Source organism: Rousettus aegyptiacus, unplaced genomic scaffold, assembly GCF_014176215.1.
Source record: "Rousettus aegyptiacus isolate mRouAeg1 unplaced genomic scaffold, mRouAeg1.p scaffold_m13_p_1, whole genome shotgun sequence".
NCBI classification, from domain to species: Eukaryota; Metazoa; Chordata; class Mammalia; order Chiroptera; family Pteropodidae; genus Rousettus; species Rousettus aegyptiacus.
Genome location: NW_023416284.1, coordinates 185,403,798 through 185,419,773, shown reverse-complemented (window position 1 = coordinate 185,419,773; position 15,976 = coordinate 185,403,798). Strand labels below are relative to the sequence as shown.

At 63.3% G+C, this 15,976-nt stretch overlaps 1 protein-coding gene across 10 annotated transcripts in view; it reads left to right on the top strand.

The window, feature by feature from the left end:
* Positions 1–15,976, top strand: part of WDR27 (WD repeat domain 27) — a 98,860-nt gene that overhangs the window by 23,168 nt on the left and 59,716 nt on the right. For 7 of the 10 annotated variants that reach the window (XM_016125060.2, XM_036223698.1, XM_036223702.1 and 4 more), the window contains 8 exons: positions 2,694–2,772; positions 4,935–5,012; positions 7,108–7,256; positions 8,283–8,372; positions 10,816–10,937; positions 11,958–12,091; positions 12,903–13,000; positions 14,224–14,345. In XM_016125060.2, coding sequence (XP_015980546.2) covers positions 2,694–2,772; positions 4,935–5,012; positions 7,108–7,256; positions 8,283–8,372; positions 10,816–10,937; positions 11,958–12,091; positions 12,903–13,000; positions 14,224–14,345 — 872 coding nt within the window. The remainder of the gene's footprint in view (positions 1–2,693; positions 2,773–4,934; positions 5,013–7,107; positions 7,257–8,282; positions 8,373–10,815; positions 10,938–11,957; positions 12,092–12,902; positions 13,001–14,223; positions 14,346–15,976) is intronic. The other 3 variants (XM_036223690.1, XM_036223709.1, XM_036223700.1) reach the window with 3 other exon arrangements.

Below are 15,976 nucleotides of genomic sequence, written 5' to 3'. Positions count from 1 at the left end.
GGCGGCTCAGAGGGGGCAGGTGGGGGCAGCTCAGAGGGGCCAGGCGGGCGGGGGGGGGGCGGCTCAGAGGGGGCAGGCGGGGGGCAGCTCAGAGGGGGCAGGCGGGGGGGGCAGCTCAGAGGGGGCAGGCGGGGGGGGCGGCTCAGAGGGGCCAGGCGGGCGGGGGGGGGCGGCTCAGAGGGGGCAGGCGGGCGGGGGGGGGCGGCTCAGAGGGGGCAGGCAGGGGCAGCTCAGAGGGGGCAGGCGGGCGGGGTGGGGCAGCTCAGAGGGGGCAGGTGGGTGGGGGGGCGGCTCAGAGGGGGCAGGCGGGCGGGGTGGGGCAGCTCAGAGGGGGCAGGCAGGCGGGGGGGCGGCTCAGAGGGGCCAGGCGGGCGGGGGGGGCTGCTCAGAGGGGCCCCCCTGCCATTCGCTTCGGTCCTCCCCCGGCTGTCATCACCCTGTCCTTTTCAGGAGAGGGAACAGCGGGTTTTATGTGGCGTTAGGTGTGTTTTCTGGGCCGGGGGCCGTCAGAGTTCCCAGCAGAGTGCTGACTGTGACGTGCACGTCAGGCCACAGGTTTTCAGCGGCAGCTCCTCACAGGACTTTACATTCCTGTGCCGTCCTCATGGTGAGGAAGGGTCGACAGTCTCTGCTAGGCATGATGTGGTCTTGTACTTTGCCTGGTGATGGTCTGTTTTTCGTGCTCTTTTAAAAATATTTCATTTATTTCTCTACTTATGTGTATTTTTTATTGTAAAATGTATATAACACAATTTACTGTTTTAACCATTTTTAACTGTGCAGTTCATTGGCTTTCGGTACCTTTGTATTGTTGGACAACGTCTTTTTGAATCATTTTCTTAATACCCCAAATGACTTTATGTTATGTGTATGTTTCTATTAAAGTTTTTTGGAACAATTAGTGACTCACAGATATTCATTAAAGTTATTAATAGTCAGAAAAATTCTACGTTGTCCAGATGATATTCTGAAATTCTGAATGCATTTTCTTCAAAGCCTCAGCTTGCAGAGTGAGCTCTGTGTGAGTCGCCTGTTTGCAGAAATGTGTCCTGCAGGGCGACTGTCCGATAAGCAGGACACGTTCCCCCTGGAAACCGGGGCGTCCTGGCTGAGGGACTCTGGACTTTCCTCCTCTTCACGGAAATTGTTCCTTTTGTTAGATTTTGTTCTTACGTACTTTATTTAGATTGCCTCCCAGAAGTGGAATTTCACCTCTTACTAACCTGGACCATCCCTTTCAGAGGAGCGTGTGATATGTCATGCTTCAAAACTAGATGCTGCTGCTGAGATTTTAGAGCGGAACGTGAGAGCGGTGGTGCAGGCGGGTTTTCACAGAGGTCGTGGCTCCTCTGCATCCAGAGGTGAAGTTTTGAAGCGTTAACTATTTATGACAGCTTTATATGCTGTGTAGAAGATATTCACATGGAAAATCAACGGAGGCGACTTCCAGCTCGGCATGTGCGTCCTTCTGACAAAGCGTGACAGAAAACGGAAGAGGTGTGAAGGGCCCTTCCGTGTCAGGGCTTGACGCGTTAAAGCAATGTGCAGTTACGCACTTACGGACTTCGACTTCAAGACTTTCTCATAGTCGTCGGGTATGCCGTGACGTGATCTGAAACTTCACCACCTTATCCTGAGATTATTTTTCTGTTGGCTTTTAAACGTTTTTCTCAGAGAAGGTGTTTTTTCCTTTACCTGACGCTTAGGTACAGTTTTAGCTCCAGTTCCCCTACTCTGAGGAACTTTGGGGTCCCAGGTCCCAGCCGAGGTGCCTGCCCCCAGGCTGGGCCCGGCCTTCTGTGTCAAATAAATATTCTTTTAATGTTTTCATTAGATTCGCTTGGCTTTTCTTGGGAATATGGTTCAGGTTATCAGTTTTGAAATTGTGTCAGAAACAACTGAAATTTTTAAAGAGAACTATTTTTAGAATTACTCAATATTATGTAATTACCCATTTTTCTAAAATTATGGTGGTGTACAGATTGAATACCAAATATTAAATGTAAATAAATTATTCTGGCAGCATTTTACTTTGTCTGAAAGCATTTCTGAGATTCGTAAATCCACGCGAAGTCAGGTTTCGTCAGTCGGCAGTGCTGTGAGAAACCAGTGTTAAAAATAGGGCAAGACGTTCCCTTGCCGATGAGATGCTCTCGCGCAGTCACGTCTTAGTGGCTCATTGTACTTATTCTATTATGTGATGAAGGAGAAATTTGAATTGGTTGGAAACAATGATTGTTCTTGTGAGCGGGGAAGATGTATTTGCCGCTGTTTTGTAAAGTGAAGCTCCTTGCTGGCTCTTAGGCCGGTTTTGTGTCGCACACCGTCCCGTGGACCGGGTTCTGTGTGCGGCCGCTGCGCGACGGCGTGGCGGTGCCTCCCACACGCCGCCCTCCGGCCCCGCCGTGGGGCGGGCCGCGGTGCCGGTCCACGGGGACGGGGGGCGAGCAGTGCGGCCGTGTCGTTCACGGCGCGGGAGGGGCCGTTTTCGCTGTTTCCCTGGGCCGTGAATGGCCGCGATGTTACTTGCTTTGCTGGTATCGGTTGGTTGGGCGCCAGGTGAGAAACCCCTTGCGTTTGCAGGTCGTGACCCCGTTCGGCCTGGGCCTTTCTGTGTCTAAGGAGCGGTGTTCTTGCCGTGGCCGTGAGGACGGGCCGCGCTGACAGTGGCTTCTTTGTCTCGTTTCCGCCAGCGGCCCGGGGCGCCGTGCAGGACCAGCCGCTGGTGTTCCGCAGCCGCATCCGCTCGTCGGGGTACACGTCGGCGCCGCAGTGAGTACGCGGGCGGGGGCGGGCTCGGGGCCCCCGGCCGCCCGAGGGGCGCCCCGCGGGCGAGGCAGGCGCGAGCACGTCGGCGGGGGCCGTTCAGTGCTTCCCGCGTGCTGGCCTCCAGCAGCCCTTTGTCCGCGACTGCTCAGTGGCGAGGACAGATGACCTCGTGGGGGGGCCGAGGGGCGTGGCCGCGGAGACCTGACCAGGGCTGCTGGAGCCCACTGTCCCCCGCACTGGTGTCCGGGCTGGGCCTGCCGGGGTGAAGACGGGCCAGGAAGCAGTGTGACCCTTGGGAAGGGTCAGGGGTACCCAAGCCTGGAAGGTCCCTGGCCCTACAGGAGCCCCACACTTCCGAGACGCAAATTTGGCTTTTCTGTGAAATACCGACCTGCCGCCCCCTCCCCCCACCCCGGGTCTTGACCCTTTGTTCCGCACACTGGCAGAGGGGCCCTGCTGCCTGCAAGCCCCAGGGGGCCCACACCCAGACCGCGCCCCTTCCACGCTCCGCTCCCATGGCCCCCTGTGGCCACCCTGGCCTCCCCGCCCCTTCCTCCCGCCCCTGGGCTCTGCGCGGGCCCTTTCCTCCCACCGGGGAGCGGCGTGTCCCGCCATGTCCCTGGCTGCTGTGCGCGAACCGCAACCCCCGCCAACCCCCGTCCCCCGCCGCCCCCCGGTCCCCTGGCCCCCTAGTCCCCTGATCCCCTGGCCCCCACCGCTCCCCCCCAGCCCCCATCGTCCCCTAGTCCCCTGACCCCCCCTGGTCCCCGCCGCCCCCTAGTCCCCTGACCCCCCGGCCCCCGCTGCCCCCTGGCCCTCGCCACCTTGCTCTTTGTCCTCGGCGTGACCACCGGCTGCCACGACTGTCTGTTGTCTAGACCGCTGGGCCTGAGGCAGTGCCTGGCACCTCGGAGCCTCCCACGTGGTGCCCGGTGGGTGGGGGGGAGGAAAGGGGGGCCGAGGGAGGGCGGCAGATTCTGGACTCGTCATGCCTGTGCCTGGCGGTGGCCGGGTGGCCTCGTGGACGGCACCGTGCTGAGGCGCCCGGTATGGGTGCCCGGTGTGGGAGCCCGGAGGGCGAGGGGCTGGGTCACGGAGGGCCCTGGACGCCAGCCCGGGAGTTGAGGCTTCCCAGGAAAAGCACGCGGTGACGTCACAGGCTTTTAAGCGGGTGACCTGGTCAGCTCACGCAGTGTGGTGGCGTCCTGAGGCGTGTGGGATGGATGGTGAGGAGGGGAGGGCGGCCCTGCTGGCCGCGGCCTCCTTGCTCCTTCCCAGACACCCCGCCTGTCCCTACTGGCGGCCCCGCCCTGGCCCTCCGTGCGGAGCACTGTTCCCCGATCCTCGCGGGGCTGGTGCTGCCCCAGGCCCGTGTCAGTCCCTGGGGGCTTTGAGATCCTGCAGCAGGCGATGTAGACGGTGGCCCAGGGCCGGGCCGACCCCTGCCCCAGCTCGTCCCGTCCGCGCTGGGCACTGTCCGAAGCCGAGCGTGCGGTTGCTCTGCGCTGCGCCGCTGCATGTGGGTGCAGGGCGACGTGGGTGTCCCCTTGTCCGTCCCTGAGCTCAGCACCACACGGCCAGGACGCGACATAGCCGGTCGGTCTGCAGCGGGCGCCGAGCTCCCAGGGCTGGCGTGCAGGGTGGTGGCCGAGCTACCGCCACTGCTTAGTGTATGCGCTTTGCTGAGGTCAGTGTCCCCGCCCAGCACCTGTCACCTCTGTCCCTGAGCAGGTGTCTCAAATAATGTCCCCGAGTGGGATTTGGCTTTTATTTTCATTATCAAAATTTATTCTCCAAAAAGTGAACAATGTCATAAGAATCGTGTTTTGTGCTCAGTTTAAGAGGCCTTCTCTGTAAGTGGTTGATCGATTTAAAAATCTTCCATAAAATTTCAGAATTCAATCAATAGATAGTTTACTGTGTGATCTTTGCAAAAATGATTGTTTTTTTAAGCCACAATCTGTAAGTAAATGGCACAGTATTCTCCAGAATTTTTATAACCAAATTCGTTTTATTTTCCAGTATTGAAGTAGCCAGCGTAGCTCCCCCTTCCCCCTGGGCTGGTCTGCAGCCGCGTTAGCTGCGTGGGCCTCAGGTGTGCAGGGGAGTCCCCCAGGGCGCCCGGACTGGCGCTCTTCGGGAGTGACCTACGTCCTTCTCCGCAGCGCAACGATGTTTTCACCAAAGACCAACGTCAAGAACGATGGCGAGAGATCCGCAAAGTGCAAGAGCAGCCACAGATGGTGCGTAGCCCCGGCGCGTGTCAGCCGAGTCTGACGTCGTGTGGAGAGACCCTCTGAATCCGTAACCAAGTTTTCCAAACCGGCGTGAGAGCGCGTATCTGTGCGCACGGGCGCGTGCTCATGGGCGTCCTGCAGTCACGTCTCCTTCATGCTTGTCACGTCTCGGCGCGCTGCCGTTGTCACCCCTCAGTGGCGTTGGGATGTTTCTGTTAAAGTTCAGACTCAGAGGTGCTGTAGTTGACGCTTGTTCCTGCGAAGCTCCTCGGGAGAGCTGGGTGGCGAGGTCCGGGCCGCAACCGGGCCGGCGAGGCGCTCGAGCGACGGTGAACAAGCCCGTTGACCGAGGCCGAGGGTGCGGGGACCCGCAGGGCCGAGCCCCGCACTGCAGGGCGACGTCGCCTGCGCGGGTCGTGGGCTCGGAACCTGCAGCGCCGTCTGCTCGTCACGTCGACGCGTGGGCGACCTCCGTCTGCAGGGCGTGGACGGAGCGCTGCCTTTCGCCACGTCTGGCGACGGCGCGCCTCCCGCTGCTCCACGGCGGCGGGCTGCACAGAGCGCCGTGCTCTGCAGCCGACACGGCGTGGCCGCAGACCGCCCTCGCGCCGAGCCTGCCTTCTCGGGCTCGGGCGGTGTTTGCGCGGGGGCCTGGCACGCTGGACTGAGCAACGTGTGGCGGGCCCGTGGCGGCGATGCGGCCGGGGACCCAGCCCCTGCCCAGGGCCCAGGCGTCCGAGCCCCAGCCAGGCCCGACACTGAGGGGGCAGCCATGCTGGTGCGTGTGTGCGGGCGAGCGCGCGGGTACGAGAGCGCTGGGGGTGCCGGTGAGCGTGAGCGTCGCCAGTATGAGCCCGCGTGCCCAAGTGAGTGCGGGCGAGCGTGTGGGCGAGTGTGCGAATCCAGGTCACAGCGACTTTCTCGGTCTCCTGTCGCGTGCCCCCGGGCCGGGCCCTTGCCACCACTCGGGGCTGTAGAACCACCTGCCCAAACCGCCCAGACTGCCCGGTGGGGAGGCTTGGCCTGACACTCGCCTCTGGGCTGGGCTGTGCTCCTGCTCACAGGCCCCGGGACCCCCTCCCCCCCGTCGTCCCCCCCGTCGTCCCCCCCGTCGTCCCCCCCCGTCGTCCCCCCCGTCGTCCCCCCCGTCGTCCCCCCCGTTGTCCCCCCCGTCGTCCCCCCACGTTGTCCCCTCCCCGTTGTCCCCCCCGTTGTCCCCCCCGTTGTCCCCCCGTTGTCCCCCCCGTTGTCCCCCCGTTGTCCCCCCGTTGTCCCCCCGTTGTCCCCCCTTCCCCTCCCGTTGTCCCCCCCGTTGTCCCCCCGTCCCCCTCCCCGTTGTCCCCCCCGTTGTCCCCCCGTCCCCCTCCCCGTTGTCCCCCCGTTGTCCCCCCCGTCCCCCCCGTTGTCCCCCCGTTGTCCCCCTCCCCGTCCCCCTCCCCATTGTCCCCCCCGTTGTCCCCCGTCCCCCTCCCCGTTGTCCCCCCCCGTTGTCCCCCCCGTCCCCCTCCCCGTTGTCCCCCCCCGTCGTCCCCCCCCGTTGTCCCCCCCCCGTTGTCCCCCCCGTCGTCCCCCCCGTCGTCCCCCCCGTTGTCCCCCCCCGTCGTCCCCCCCGTGTCCCCCCCGTCGTCCCCCTGTGTCCCCCCCCGTCGTCCCCATCGTCCCCCCCCCGTCGTCCCCCCCCCGTTGTCCCCCCCGTGTCCCCCCCCTTGTCCCCCCCCCGGCGCCCTCGCTGCTCTGGATCCCAGCACCGGCCGCCTTCCCCCGCACACGTTCCTCGCCGTCGTCTTTAAACGGTGCGCGTGGTCATCCTCGTGCACAGAAGCCGTTTGTCGTTTAGTTGGCGTCACGGTGGCCACACAGCGTAGACGGTGAGCGAGCAGGCGTTTTGTCTCAGGACCCGCCCCCCAGCAGTCGTCGCAGTGTGCCTGTCGGTTCATGTCACACGTGACAAGTGCTTGGGGATTTGTGCTTAGACACGTGTATCACTTGGCACTATGGAACGTGAGCCTGATTTTAAGGGTCACTGCACGGTTTTGAGTGTGAGAGTTCGTACACGTGCGTGTTCAAGTCTGACAGATCAAGTCACGCCCTTGATTTCTAGTCGCTTTGCCCGGAAGCTCGCTCTGAACGCGGTGCCTGTGTCCTCCGCCCTCCCTTCCAGCAAGGAGCGCCCCGCGCAGAGTCCTCTGCCCACCCGGCTCAGGCGGCGTGCTGTGGCCCCGGCGGCCGTGCGCTGCGTCCAGTTCTCAGGTGCGTGGCGAATGGGTCTCGGGGGCCTTGGTCACTCAAGGTCGCGTGGCCGTGCCGCGTCTGGACCGGCACAGAGGCTGCCCCCCGGCTGGGCGTGCGGCGGCCGCAGACTGGCACTGGCTCTGAGTCACGAGCTCGCCCAGGCCTGCGTCCCCGGGTCTGGCCGGCTCCCCCCGGTTCCAGGAGCCTGGCGGAGGGCTGCTCTGGAGGGTCGCTCTGTGGGAGAAGCTGGGAAGAGGGTCACCAGCTGCCCTGGAGACCGGCCGTCTGGTCGCGGGGTGGGCGGAAGGAGAGGGCCTGCACGGTGGGCGAGCGGGCACGTCCCTCCCTCGGCAGAGCCTTCCCCACGGCCTGCGGGGGCCCCGGTGGCAGCGCCCTGTTCTCTGGGCACCCGGACGCCTTCACCCGGACGTTCCTGTGCCGGGTCGGCGGAGGTCAGGAGGCAGCTCTGAGCCCCTCCTCAGAGCAGGTGCTGCGTGTGGTCTGCGGGGCCCCCTCCGGTCCGCGGGCGCACCACTAGCCAGGGGCCCAGGGCGTGTTAGGGGGCATCCTAGAGGTTTACAGCCATGCCGAATTTCCTTCGCTTTTCATAAAATTCTAGCCAAAGAGATTTTAAAGTAATTTTGGGGAGTTAGGTAATGCACCGTCATCGGTAAGTCAGATGAGCCTGTGCAGTCTGACATGTGTGTCCCTGCACACGTGACCATGGGGCAGGGTCCAGCTGCAGCCTCGGGGGGAAGCTGCCCCTCGCTCCTGCCTCGTCTCGGGGAGCGCTCGGCTGAGCCCAACGTGCCGCTTCGTCTCCGCGGGCTCATCTGGCTGCCGCGGCTCAGCGGGGCGGCCCGGGGGTCAGGGCGACCCTGCCGGTCCCCGGGCCCTCCGTCCCCGGAGCGGGCGGCCCTCAGCGCAGGGCGGCAGCGGCGAGGGGCCACCAGGCTAACTGCAGACACCACGCTCCACCTGCCGCGGGCGTCACTCCCGTGAGTGGCGGGTCTGCAAGGCGCGTCTCTCGCTCTCCTCGGGCAGCGGACGGACGGCGGCTGGCCTGCGGCTTGGCCAGCCACGTGTCGCTGGCCTTCGACGCCGATCTCACTGGGACGCCGGCCGTGTTTTCAGGTGAGATGCGGGTGGGTCCCGGGTTGGTCTGGCTGTGAGTTGCTGGGGCTGCTTTTGTTTCCTTGAAGAGCAGACAGAATAGGGAGGAGGCTCGAACTGGGGGGGACGGGGGGCAACGAGGCTTAACAAACGGGGCAGCTCGGCACATCGCGGTGAGTGTCCCTCACGGGGCCGGAGCCGCGGGCACCGTGGCAGCGCCCCGCACGTGGTCCGACTCCCACGTCGGCGTGTGAGCGGGTTCTCGGCGCTTAGTGGAAGGCAGGGTGGGTGGCTTGCTTGTGTCGTGATCGAACGCAGACACGCCTGCTCCGGACGCCGAGTGCTCAGTCGGGCAGCGAGACCCCCGAGGGGCCGGCCGGCCGCGCAGGGCGAAACCGCCAGAGGAGATGCACGTTCCTGCTCGAGTGGACGCTTGCCCAGTGCGGGAGGCGCGTGCCAGCCACGTGACCCGTTAACGCGTGGGTCGGTCACTCTAGAAGAGGAAGGTTAAGATTTCGCTGAGGTCGTGGAGCTGTGCGAAAACCGACTCCCATCGAGGACGGCGTTAAGCTCAGCGCCTCTTGCTGACGGTCAGTCCGTCTCCTGGTGCTGCCGAGGTGTGGCCCCCGCGCCCGCCTTCCCCAGGGGCCGCGTGGCCGCCCTGCAGCGGGGGCCCGGCCCGGCCCGGGGCACAGGCAGGCGCAGGCCGGTTCCGTGGCCGGGTCGCTGGGTTTCTGGGGTTGGCCACCAGGTGGTGGGAGGGGCGGAGGGGTGAGTGTGTTACAGCTCAGTGGGCAGTGCCCCGCGCGGGGTCCTCTGCTGCGTGTGGGCGAGGGCGAGGGTCCCCGCGCCCCCACTGGTGTCCGAGGCAGGACGGTGTGCCCGAGGTCCGGCGGCTGGACGCGGCGGCCGTGGCTGCATTGTCAGACACACTGGCCCCCGCTGAGAGGTCACGGATGCCACTGCTCGTGACTGGTCAGCGATGGCCCATCCGGTCTGACTGCGCGGACACTCCCGGCAGCGTGCACCAGGGGGCAGCAAAGCCATGCGGACGTTCCCGCCCTGGGCCGAGGCGTCTGCGGCCGCTCGCAGGACTGCTGTCCGGACACAGGGCCAGAGGCCGCAGGTCCGTCCCCTCTGCTCTGCCGGCCGTGGGCGACGGGGCCGCAGGTCCTGGCTCCCTGCCTCTCGGCTGGCCCCCCTCACTGCTCCTGCAGCCACGCAGGCACCCAGCCCCGCCCTGCTCCTTATCGCAGGGCCTCACGCAGCGGTCACTGCCACAGTTCCCAGCAGCCACCTGTCAGAGCCGCGGGTGGTGGGCTGCCCTGGAGGCTCAGAAGTCAGCGCGTGGCCGGGGCAGGGGCCACAGAGACGGGGGCGCCCCACCAGGAAGAGCAGGGCTGCGGGGTGGGGGCGAGGGGGGCCCGGACAGCCGCGCCTGCCCTCTCCGCCTGCGCTCTGTCCTCAGGACAGAGCTGTGCGCTGGGCGGCGAGGGCTGGCAGGACCCGCCCCACGGCTCACGGCGGCACCCGGCACACGCTGCCGTCAGGGCACGGCGGTCCTTCCCGCCCCGTTCTGCGCGTCGGCGCGGCCTGCGGACGGGCGGGACGGGCCAGCCGCCTGCGGGTTCGATCATTCGGACGTGTGACGGCCTGACGGGAGGCGGGGCCGCGGCGCGAGGCGGGTCTCGGCCAGATCGGGGCCGGCGGAGGCGGTGACGGAGGACGTGGTGGGGTCACGGTGGCTCGGAGGACAGACCGCGGTTGGCGTTCCGGCACCTGTCCCCGGGTTTTCGAGGAGGGAGAAGCAAGGGGCTGCCCTTTCCTGGACCTGGCGGTTGCTCTTTCCTTCCTCGCTCGACTCCTCCTTATCTTCCTGTGACAGCCCCTCCAGGGCCGATATTAGGGTGCTCTGACAGCCCCCCAATGGGCCGACGTCGGGGTGCTGTGAGAGCCCCCCCATGGGCCGACGTCGGGGTGCTGTGAGAGCCCCCCCATGGGCCGACATCGGGGTGCTGTGAGAGCCCCCCATGGGCCGACATCGGGGTGCTGTCACCGCACGCCCAGATGCCTCAAGACCAGCCTCGCCGCACCCCTGGGAGCCAGCCGTTTCCACTTTGGATGAAGCGTTCCAAACCCGTCGTGACAGGCATTCACTCGTGAACACGTCCAGGAAGGCTTTTGACTGTTCCCTTCAGTGTTATGAGAATGCCGTCTCTGAAGTGCATCTCGTGAGACCCACGGGGGTCTCTGTGTTTCGTAATTTTCTACAACTCGTAAGGTTCTTCTTCTAATACGTACTCTCGGATACATGCATAGTTTTGGACTTCATGTTTAACAAAATAGGAATTTTGGAAATGCACCCTTCATAGACCACACTCGGCCTTTAAGGGAGGCATGTCACCTCCTCGGGCCGCAGGGGTCACCGATGGGCTCTCCCTCCCTCCCGCCTGTCTCCCGTTAGGTCACGATGGGGCCGTGAGCGTCGTGTGCTGGAGCCACGACGGGAAGTGGCTGCTGTCCGCCTCCCAGGACGGGACGCTGCGGGTGTGGTCGGCTCGCAGGGCGGAACTTGCATTGTGTCTGGTAAGGGTCACTCCCGGCAGTTGCAAAATGACCGGCCCTGTGATCGCAGGACTGTCAGGCAGTCACAGTTCCAGACAGAACTTTCTCCAAGGTGAGGTGGTTAGGAAATGCGGCAGACCAGGAGTTTGCTGCAGCGCACTAAAAATCACTGACTACAGTTTTCTTAAACGTGCATGTGTACGTGCGCACACACATGATGGGCACACATAACATACATGTGTACGACACGCAGACGTGCAGTTAAATACGTCTCATGTTTGCTGTGGTCGGAAATGGCAAAGTCATTCATCCTCACATACTGGAAAGGTGTTAGGTGCGAATTCAGTGCGAACTTACAGGAGAGGCAGCGCCGATGGCCCAGGGCACACGGTGTGGAGGAAGCGCCTTTCGGGGAGTAAGTGTCCTGTTTTGGTGAACTTCCGGGAGCTCATTTGGACACAGAATGGGAAAGGAGGGCCGGGCGATGGCATTGAGGTGACGACAGCCACTCCGGGGGGCGAGGGGGTGGCAGGGTGTGCGGCTTCGGGCGATCACGTGAGGAGACGTCGTCAGCGTTTACTTGCCACGAGTCCTGCCGTAGGCGGGGACAGAGTGCAGGGCAGCCGGCCGAGACGGGCCGTGGGGACCTCAGGCTCCCGGGGCCTCGCACGCGGCCTGAAGAGGAGACGCCGCTGCGGGCCGCGGGTGCCGGTGGTGGCGCGGGCGCCCCGCGGCGGGCAGCGCCGAGGTGAGGCCGCCGCCGCCGCCTTGTAAAACACGCGGGGGCTTCGCCGCAACAAACCCTCGGCGCGAGGCGAGTTCGCCGCCGTGTTCGGTCGCCTCTCGTTTTGGTGCTCGGTGGCCAGACTTCCACGCCCTCGCGACGGAGGAGGTCGACCACGTGCTCTCCGCCAGCCCTCGGGGAGACGCAGTGCTGCTCGTCCGGAGCAGGGTGCCGGAGTCGGGCGGCAGAGGCCCCTGCTGAGGTAGCGGCGTTTCCGACGCTGGCGCCCCGTGCGACACCCCGTCATTCCGCTGCAGGACAAGGACGTGCTCCCCCAGCCCGCGCGGTGCGCCCAGTTTTACTACCTCGACGCCTTCATCCTGTCGGCCTCGGGGCCCGAGGTGCGGCTGCTCAGGCACCACGTGGACACCCGCCGGGACGAGCTGCGGAGGTAGGGGCCGCGGGGCGCATCCCGCCACCTGGGCAGCTGGCCGCGCAGGTGCGAACGTCCTCCGAGGCTCAGGGACTCGGCCTCCCAGACGAGCTGCCGGGAGCTGAGCGAGCCGCATCTGTGTCCACAGAGTGTCTCTGTCCCGCACGCCAGGCTGCGGGCCCTATACCGCACCCCACGGGGCGCCCCTGGGACCTCTGAGCACCCCTCTGTGCCTGACTCTGCAGGTCACCGCCCTGGGCCCCGCCCAGCACTGCCCTGCCGCTGGGAGGCAGGGCCGATGGCCCGCGTCATCCTCATGAGCCCCGGCCCCGCGGCTTTGTGCCGTCACCGGCCCCTGCCTGCGGGTGCCCCGGTCTTCGCCCCCGGGGAGCCCTGGTCGCCTGGCCTTGACGCAGCCACGCCTGGAAACTGTTAGCGGGGTCTCACTCTGAGAGTATCGCTAAGGGTTAAGACCATGTGTTTATTAAACCAGGACTACCTGCTCGTGCTGCCTTTTAGGAAGTGTTAAAAAATCATGTTCAAGTGGAAACACAAATTGATAGCTGGCCGGATGTCTCCGTAAGGACATGCGACCCCAGAGTCAGGGGAAGGCTTTGCTTTCTCCCGGACTGCAGTGGCTCCTGTCGGGCTGTCTGTAGCACCCTTGATGAAGTCTTCGTGAAGGAAGACGCAGGTGGCCGGCCCGCTTATTCCCTGGGCGCTGTCAGATGGGGCTGCTCGATGATCCGAGGCTCCTGTCGTTTCCGGTCTTTGCGGGCGGAGCGCGTCGTCGCGGTGAGGAGCGTGCTCACGGTCGCCTGCCTTCCAGGTACAGGCAGCGGAGCTGGTGCCGGGCCGTGTGCGGGCTCCGCATGACGGGCACCGCCGACGTCACCGGCCTGTCCGCGGCGAACGACTTCTACTCCTGTATCCTTTCTGCGTCCTCCCGTCCGCCCAGCGGGGGTCGGCGGAGTGTCTGAGCCCCGGACACGTGCGGGCGCTGGGGCCCAGAGTCGGAGGGACCGGCTCTGTGTGCGTGCGTTTCGTCTCGGGCGTGGAAAGTGCCTCAAAGGGAAAGAAAGAAAACGGGGTGCAATGGAGCACGTGACGCTTCGTGGGCGATCGAGCCCAATGCTTCCGGCCTGCGGCTTATTGAATAACGAGGCCGATTTAATACATTTTCAGACGCCGCTGCCCTTACCACAGGCACCCCCTGATCGCGCAAACACGTCCCCCGTCTCCGTGGAGGCTGGTGGACCTCCGAGCCGTTGCCGTTCAGTGGAATATGAAATTGAGTGAGAAACTTTAATTTTTTGTATTTTTGTGGCTTACATCATCTCTTTTAATTAAAAAGCATTAATTTTAACATTTAGGGTCAAAAATGACAATCTTCAGGCATTTGTAAACTTTTAATTTGTTCAGAGGTCTAAGGATTTTACAGCTGAAGTTTCAGGACCGACGTACGGTTTGGAGGGTCCTGATCCTGGCGCCCCGGACGCTGGTTTCCGCGTGGCGGCGGCAGTGCTGGCTTTGTCCGCGGGTCCCGCATGCTGAGCCCTGAGTCGGCCTTCCCACCGGCGCGGTGCCCTGGCGTTTCGGTGCGCACGCCACCGGCCCACCGGGCGCCCTCCTGAGTTTTCTGGGCTGAACCCTGGCAGCTGGGTGGCTCCGGCGGCCACGGGAGCCTTAGGGTCCTCAACGGCCCCTCGTGGGCTTCGTCACCCTCGCGTGCAACGTGCCCCGGGGAGTCGCGTCCTCTCACTCGTGCAGCCTCCTGCCGGTGACACCGGCCACCTTCGTGGCTCCGCGGTCCATCTTTACCGCAGACCTGTCCCCCGAGCCCAGCACCTCCAGGTCGGCCTGTGACCGCGCCTGTTACGTGGCGTTTCCTGGGCATCCGACACTTTGCTTGTCTAAAAGTGGACGCTCGGTCTCCTGGCTTGGAACCGGCTCCGCCCGGGTCTCCCCATCTGCCACCAGCTCTTGCCCGAGGCAGGGCCCGTGTGGGGCACGGTCTGTGCCAAGTCCCCAGGGCGTTCCGCAGGGTCCTAACGGGTCTCCTGGCATTTCCAAGCTTTCCGAGAGGGGACCCGGGCTGTCGCTCCCCGGGGGCGCACCCCTGAGTTGTGTTCCTTAGCAGACCCGTGCAGACCTCGTGCTGGCCGCCGGCCGGAGCAGGACCGTGGAGGTCTTCGACCTCAACGCGGGGTGCAGCGCGGCTGTCATCCGGGACGCCCACACACGGCCCGTCCACCAGATCTGCCAGAACAAAGTGAGTGAGCTTTCGGAATGCTGCGTCGGTGGTAAAGGTGCTTAAAGTGTTTAATGTACGAGTGTGTGATGCAGTTTCATGATTTGCCACCTAATTCAGTGTTAATTTTTATTGATCAAAAATTTCCCGAGCCTTGATGTTTGACATTAGAAGATATTTTAACATATCGAATGTTAATTTTTGTGTTTTTGTCTCTGATTATTTGATGAGCCCATTCTTGGACTTTACTAGTAAAACCTTCTCACTTAAAACTTGAGAGCCCGGGTGTTTCAAGCACTGAGCGCCCAGGATGGCAGTCACGTCGATTCTGAACGTGGAGCGGCTTCGCAAATCCCAGCTTCTCTCTTCAGGAGGCAGCTCCTCTGTCATGACTGAGACGGTTTGAAAATGCCCAGAGCCGAGGGCTAAGGCCTCGGGATTGGAGGAGGTGACCCTTCTGATGAATTCATTGTTCACAGTTTAGTTCAGGAGACACTGTGTTACCCAAAAGAGCATTCAAGAGACCTGGGAACGAAATTTCTGTTTTCAGAGCCACAGCTGCAATTTTGATGTTCGACATGTTTGAGATCGCTTTCCAAAGGAAGGCTTCAGTCTGAAGCGCCGTCTGAGCCCCGCGTCACGATCCGAGGACGCCACTTCTCCAGTGCGGTCTCGCTGTGTCGGTTCAAAGACTGCGCCCGCCACAGGTTCCGTGCGTTGCTCCCGGCGGCCGGGCAGCTGCGGTCTGGTGTCTGTGGAGTTTGTCGCCCGTGTGAGAGGGGACGAAAGCGCAGGTCCGAGACCAGGGAGTTGCACTTCGTCGAAGCAGCCGCTGCCCCGGTGTCCTTCTGGACGCGTGGCACTGCAGGGCTTGGGCCACGGACTTTCTCGGGGTGTAGTGCGGGGGGCCCAGGTTCTGCCGGAGCAGGCCGGAGCCTCTGTGTTCAGGTCCCTGCGAGCTGTCGGTCAGGACGGGGGCAGAGCCGGGAGCAGGAGCATGTGGAGGCGCGGGCCCCCCGCCGCGTGGGCGTCCTGGGTCTGGGGCGGGAGACCTCGAAGGCTCAGGCCGCAGCCCTCCCGACGTGCCCCCAGCGTCATGCCCGCGGAGGTTCACTGCCTCGGACGTGTCAGACTGTGATAGGGGAAGGGTTTTCTGGTTTATATAATGCTGCGGAAAGTATCAGCTTGGAGCGAGTTGATGAAGAAAGGTTATTCTTCTGTATCTTTACTTGTACAGACTCCTATTGCATAAAAGCAGAAGAAAAATATTTTAAACACTGTGTTGTAGGTCCCCAGATAACAAAGGAATCCCTTTGAAGCAGTTTGTAACTTCTTTACGAGGCTACTAAAATAGCAGGCTTCAGAAACCATGCACGTCAGATCAGCTCCGAGTGCGGCCACAGCCCTGGTTGAATGTCGCGCTCTGGGTGGCTGTGGAGGAAGGGCGTCCGCCCGGTGGTGTCTGGGGGCTGGGGGGAGAGGCGCGCTGCTCTGTAGTCGATGGCCACGGTCTCGTGCTGCGAATTTCAAGGGCAATCTGTCAGATGGGGGTTAAGAGTGGTTCCTAGACGGTTCCGGGCTCGTAAATGAATCTGGTAACGGAGTCATATATAAAATGAGCATTAGCCTGATACTTGTCCGATTTCTTAGGA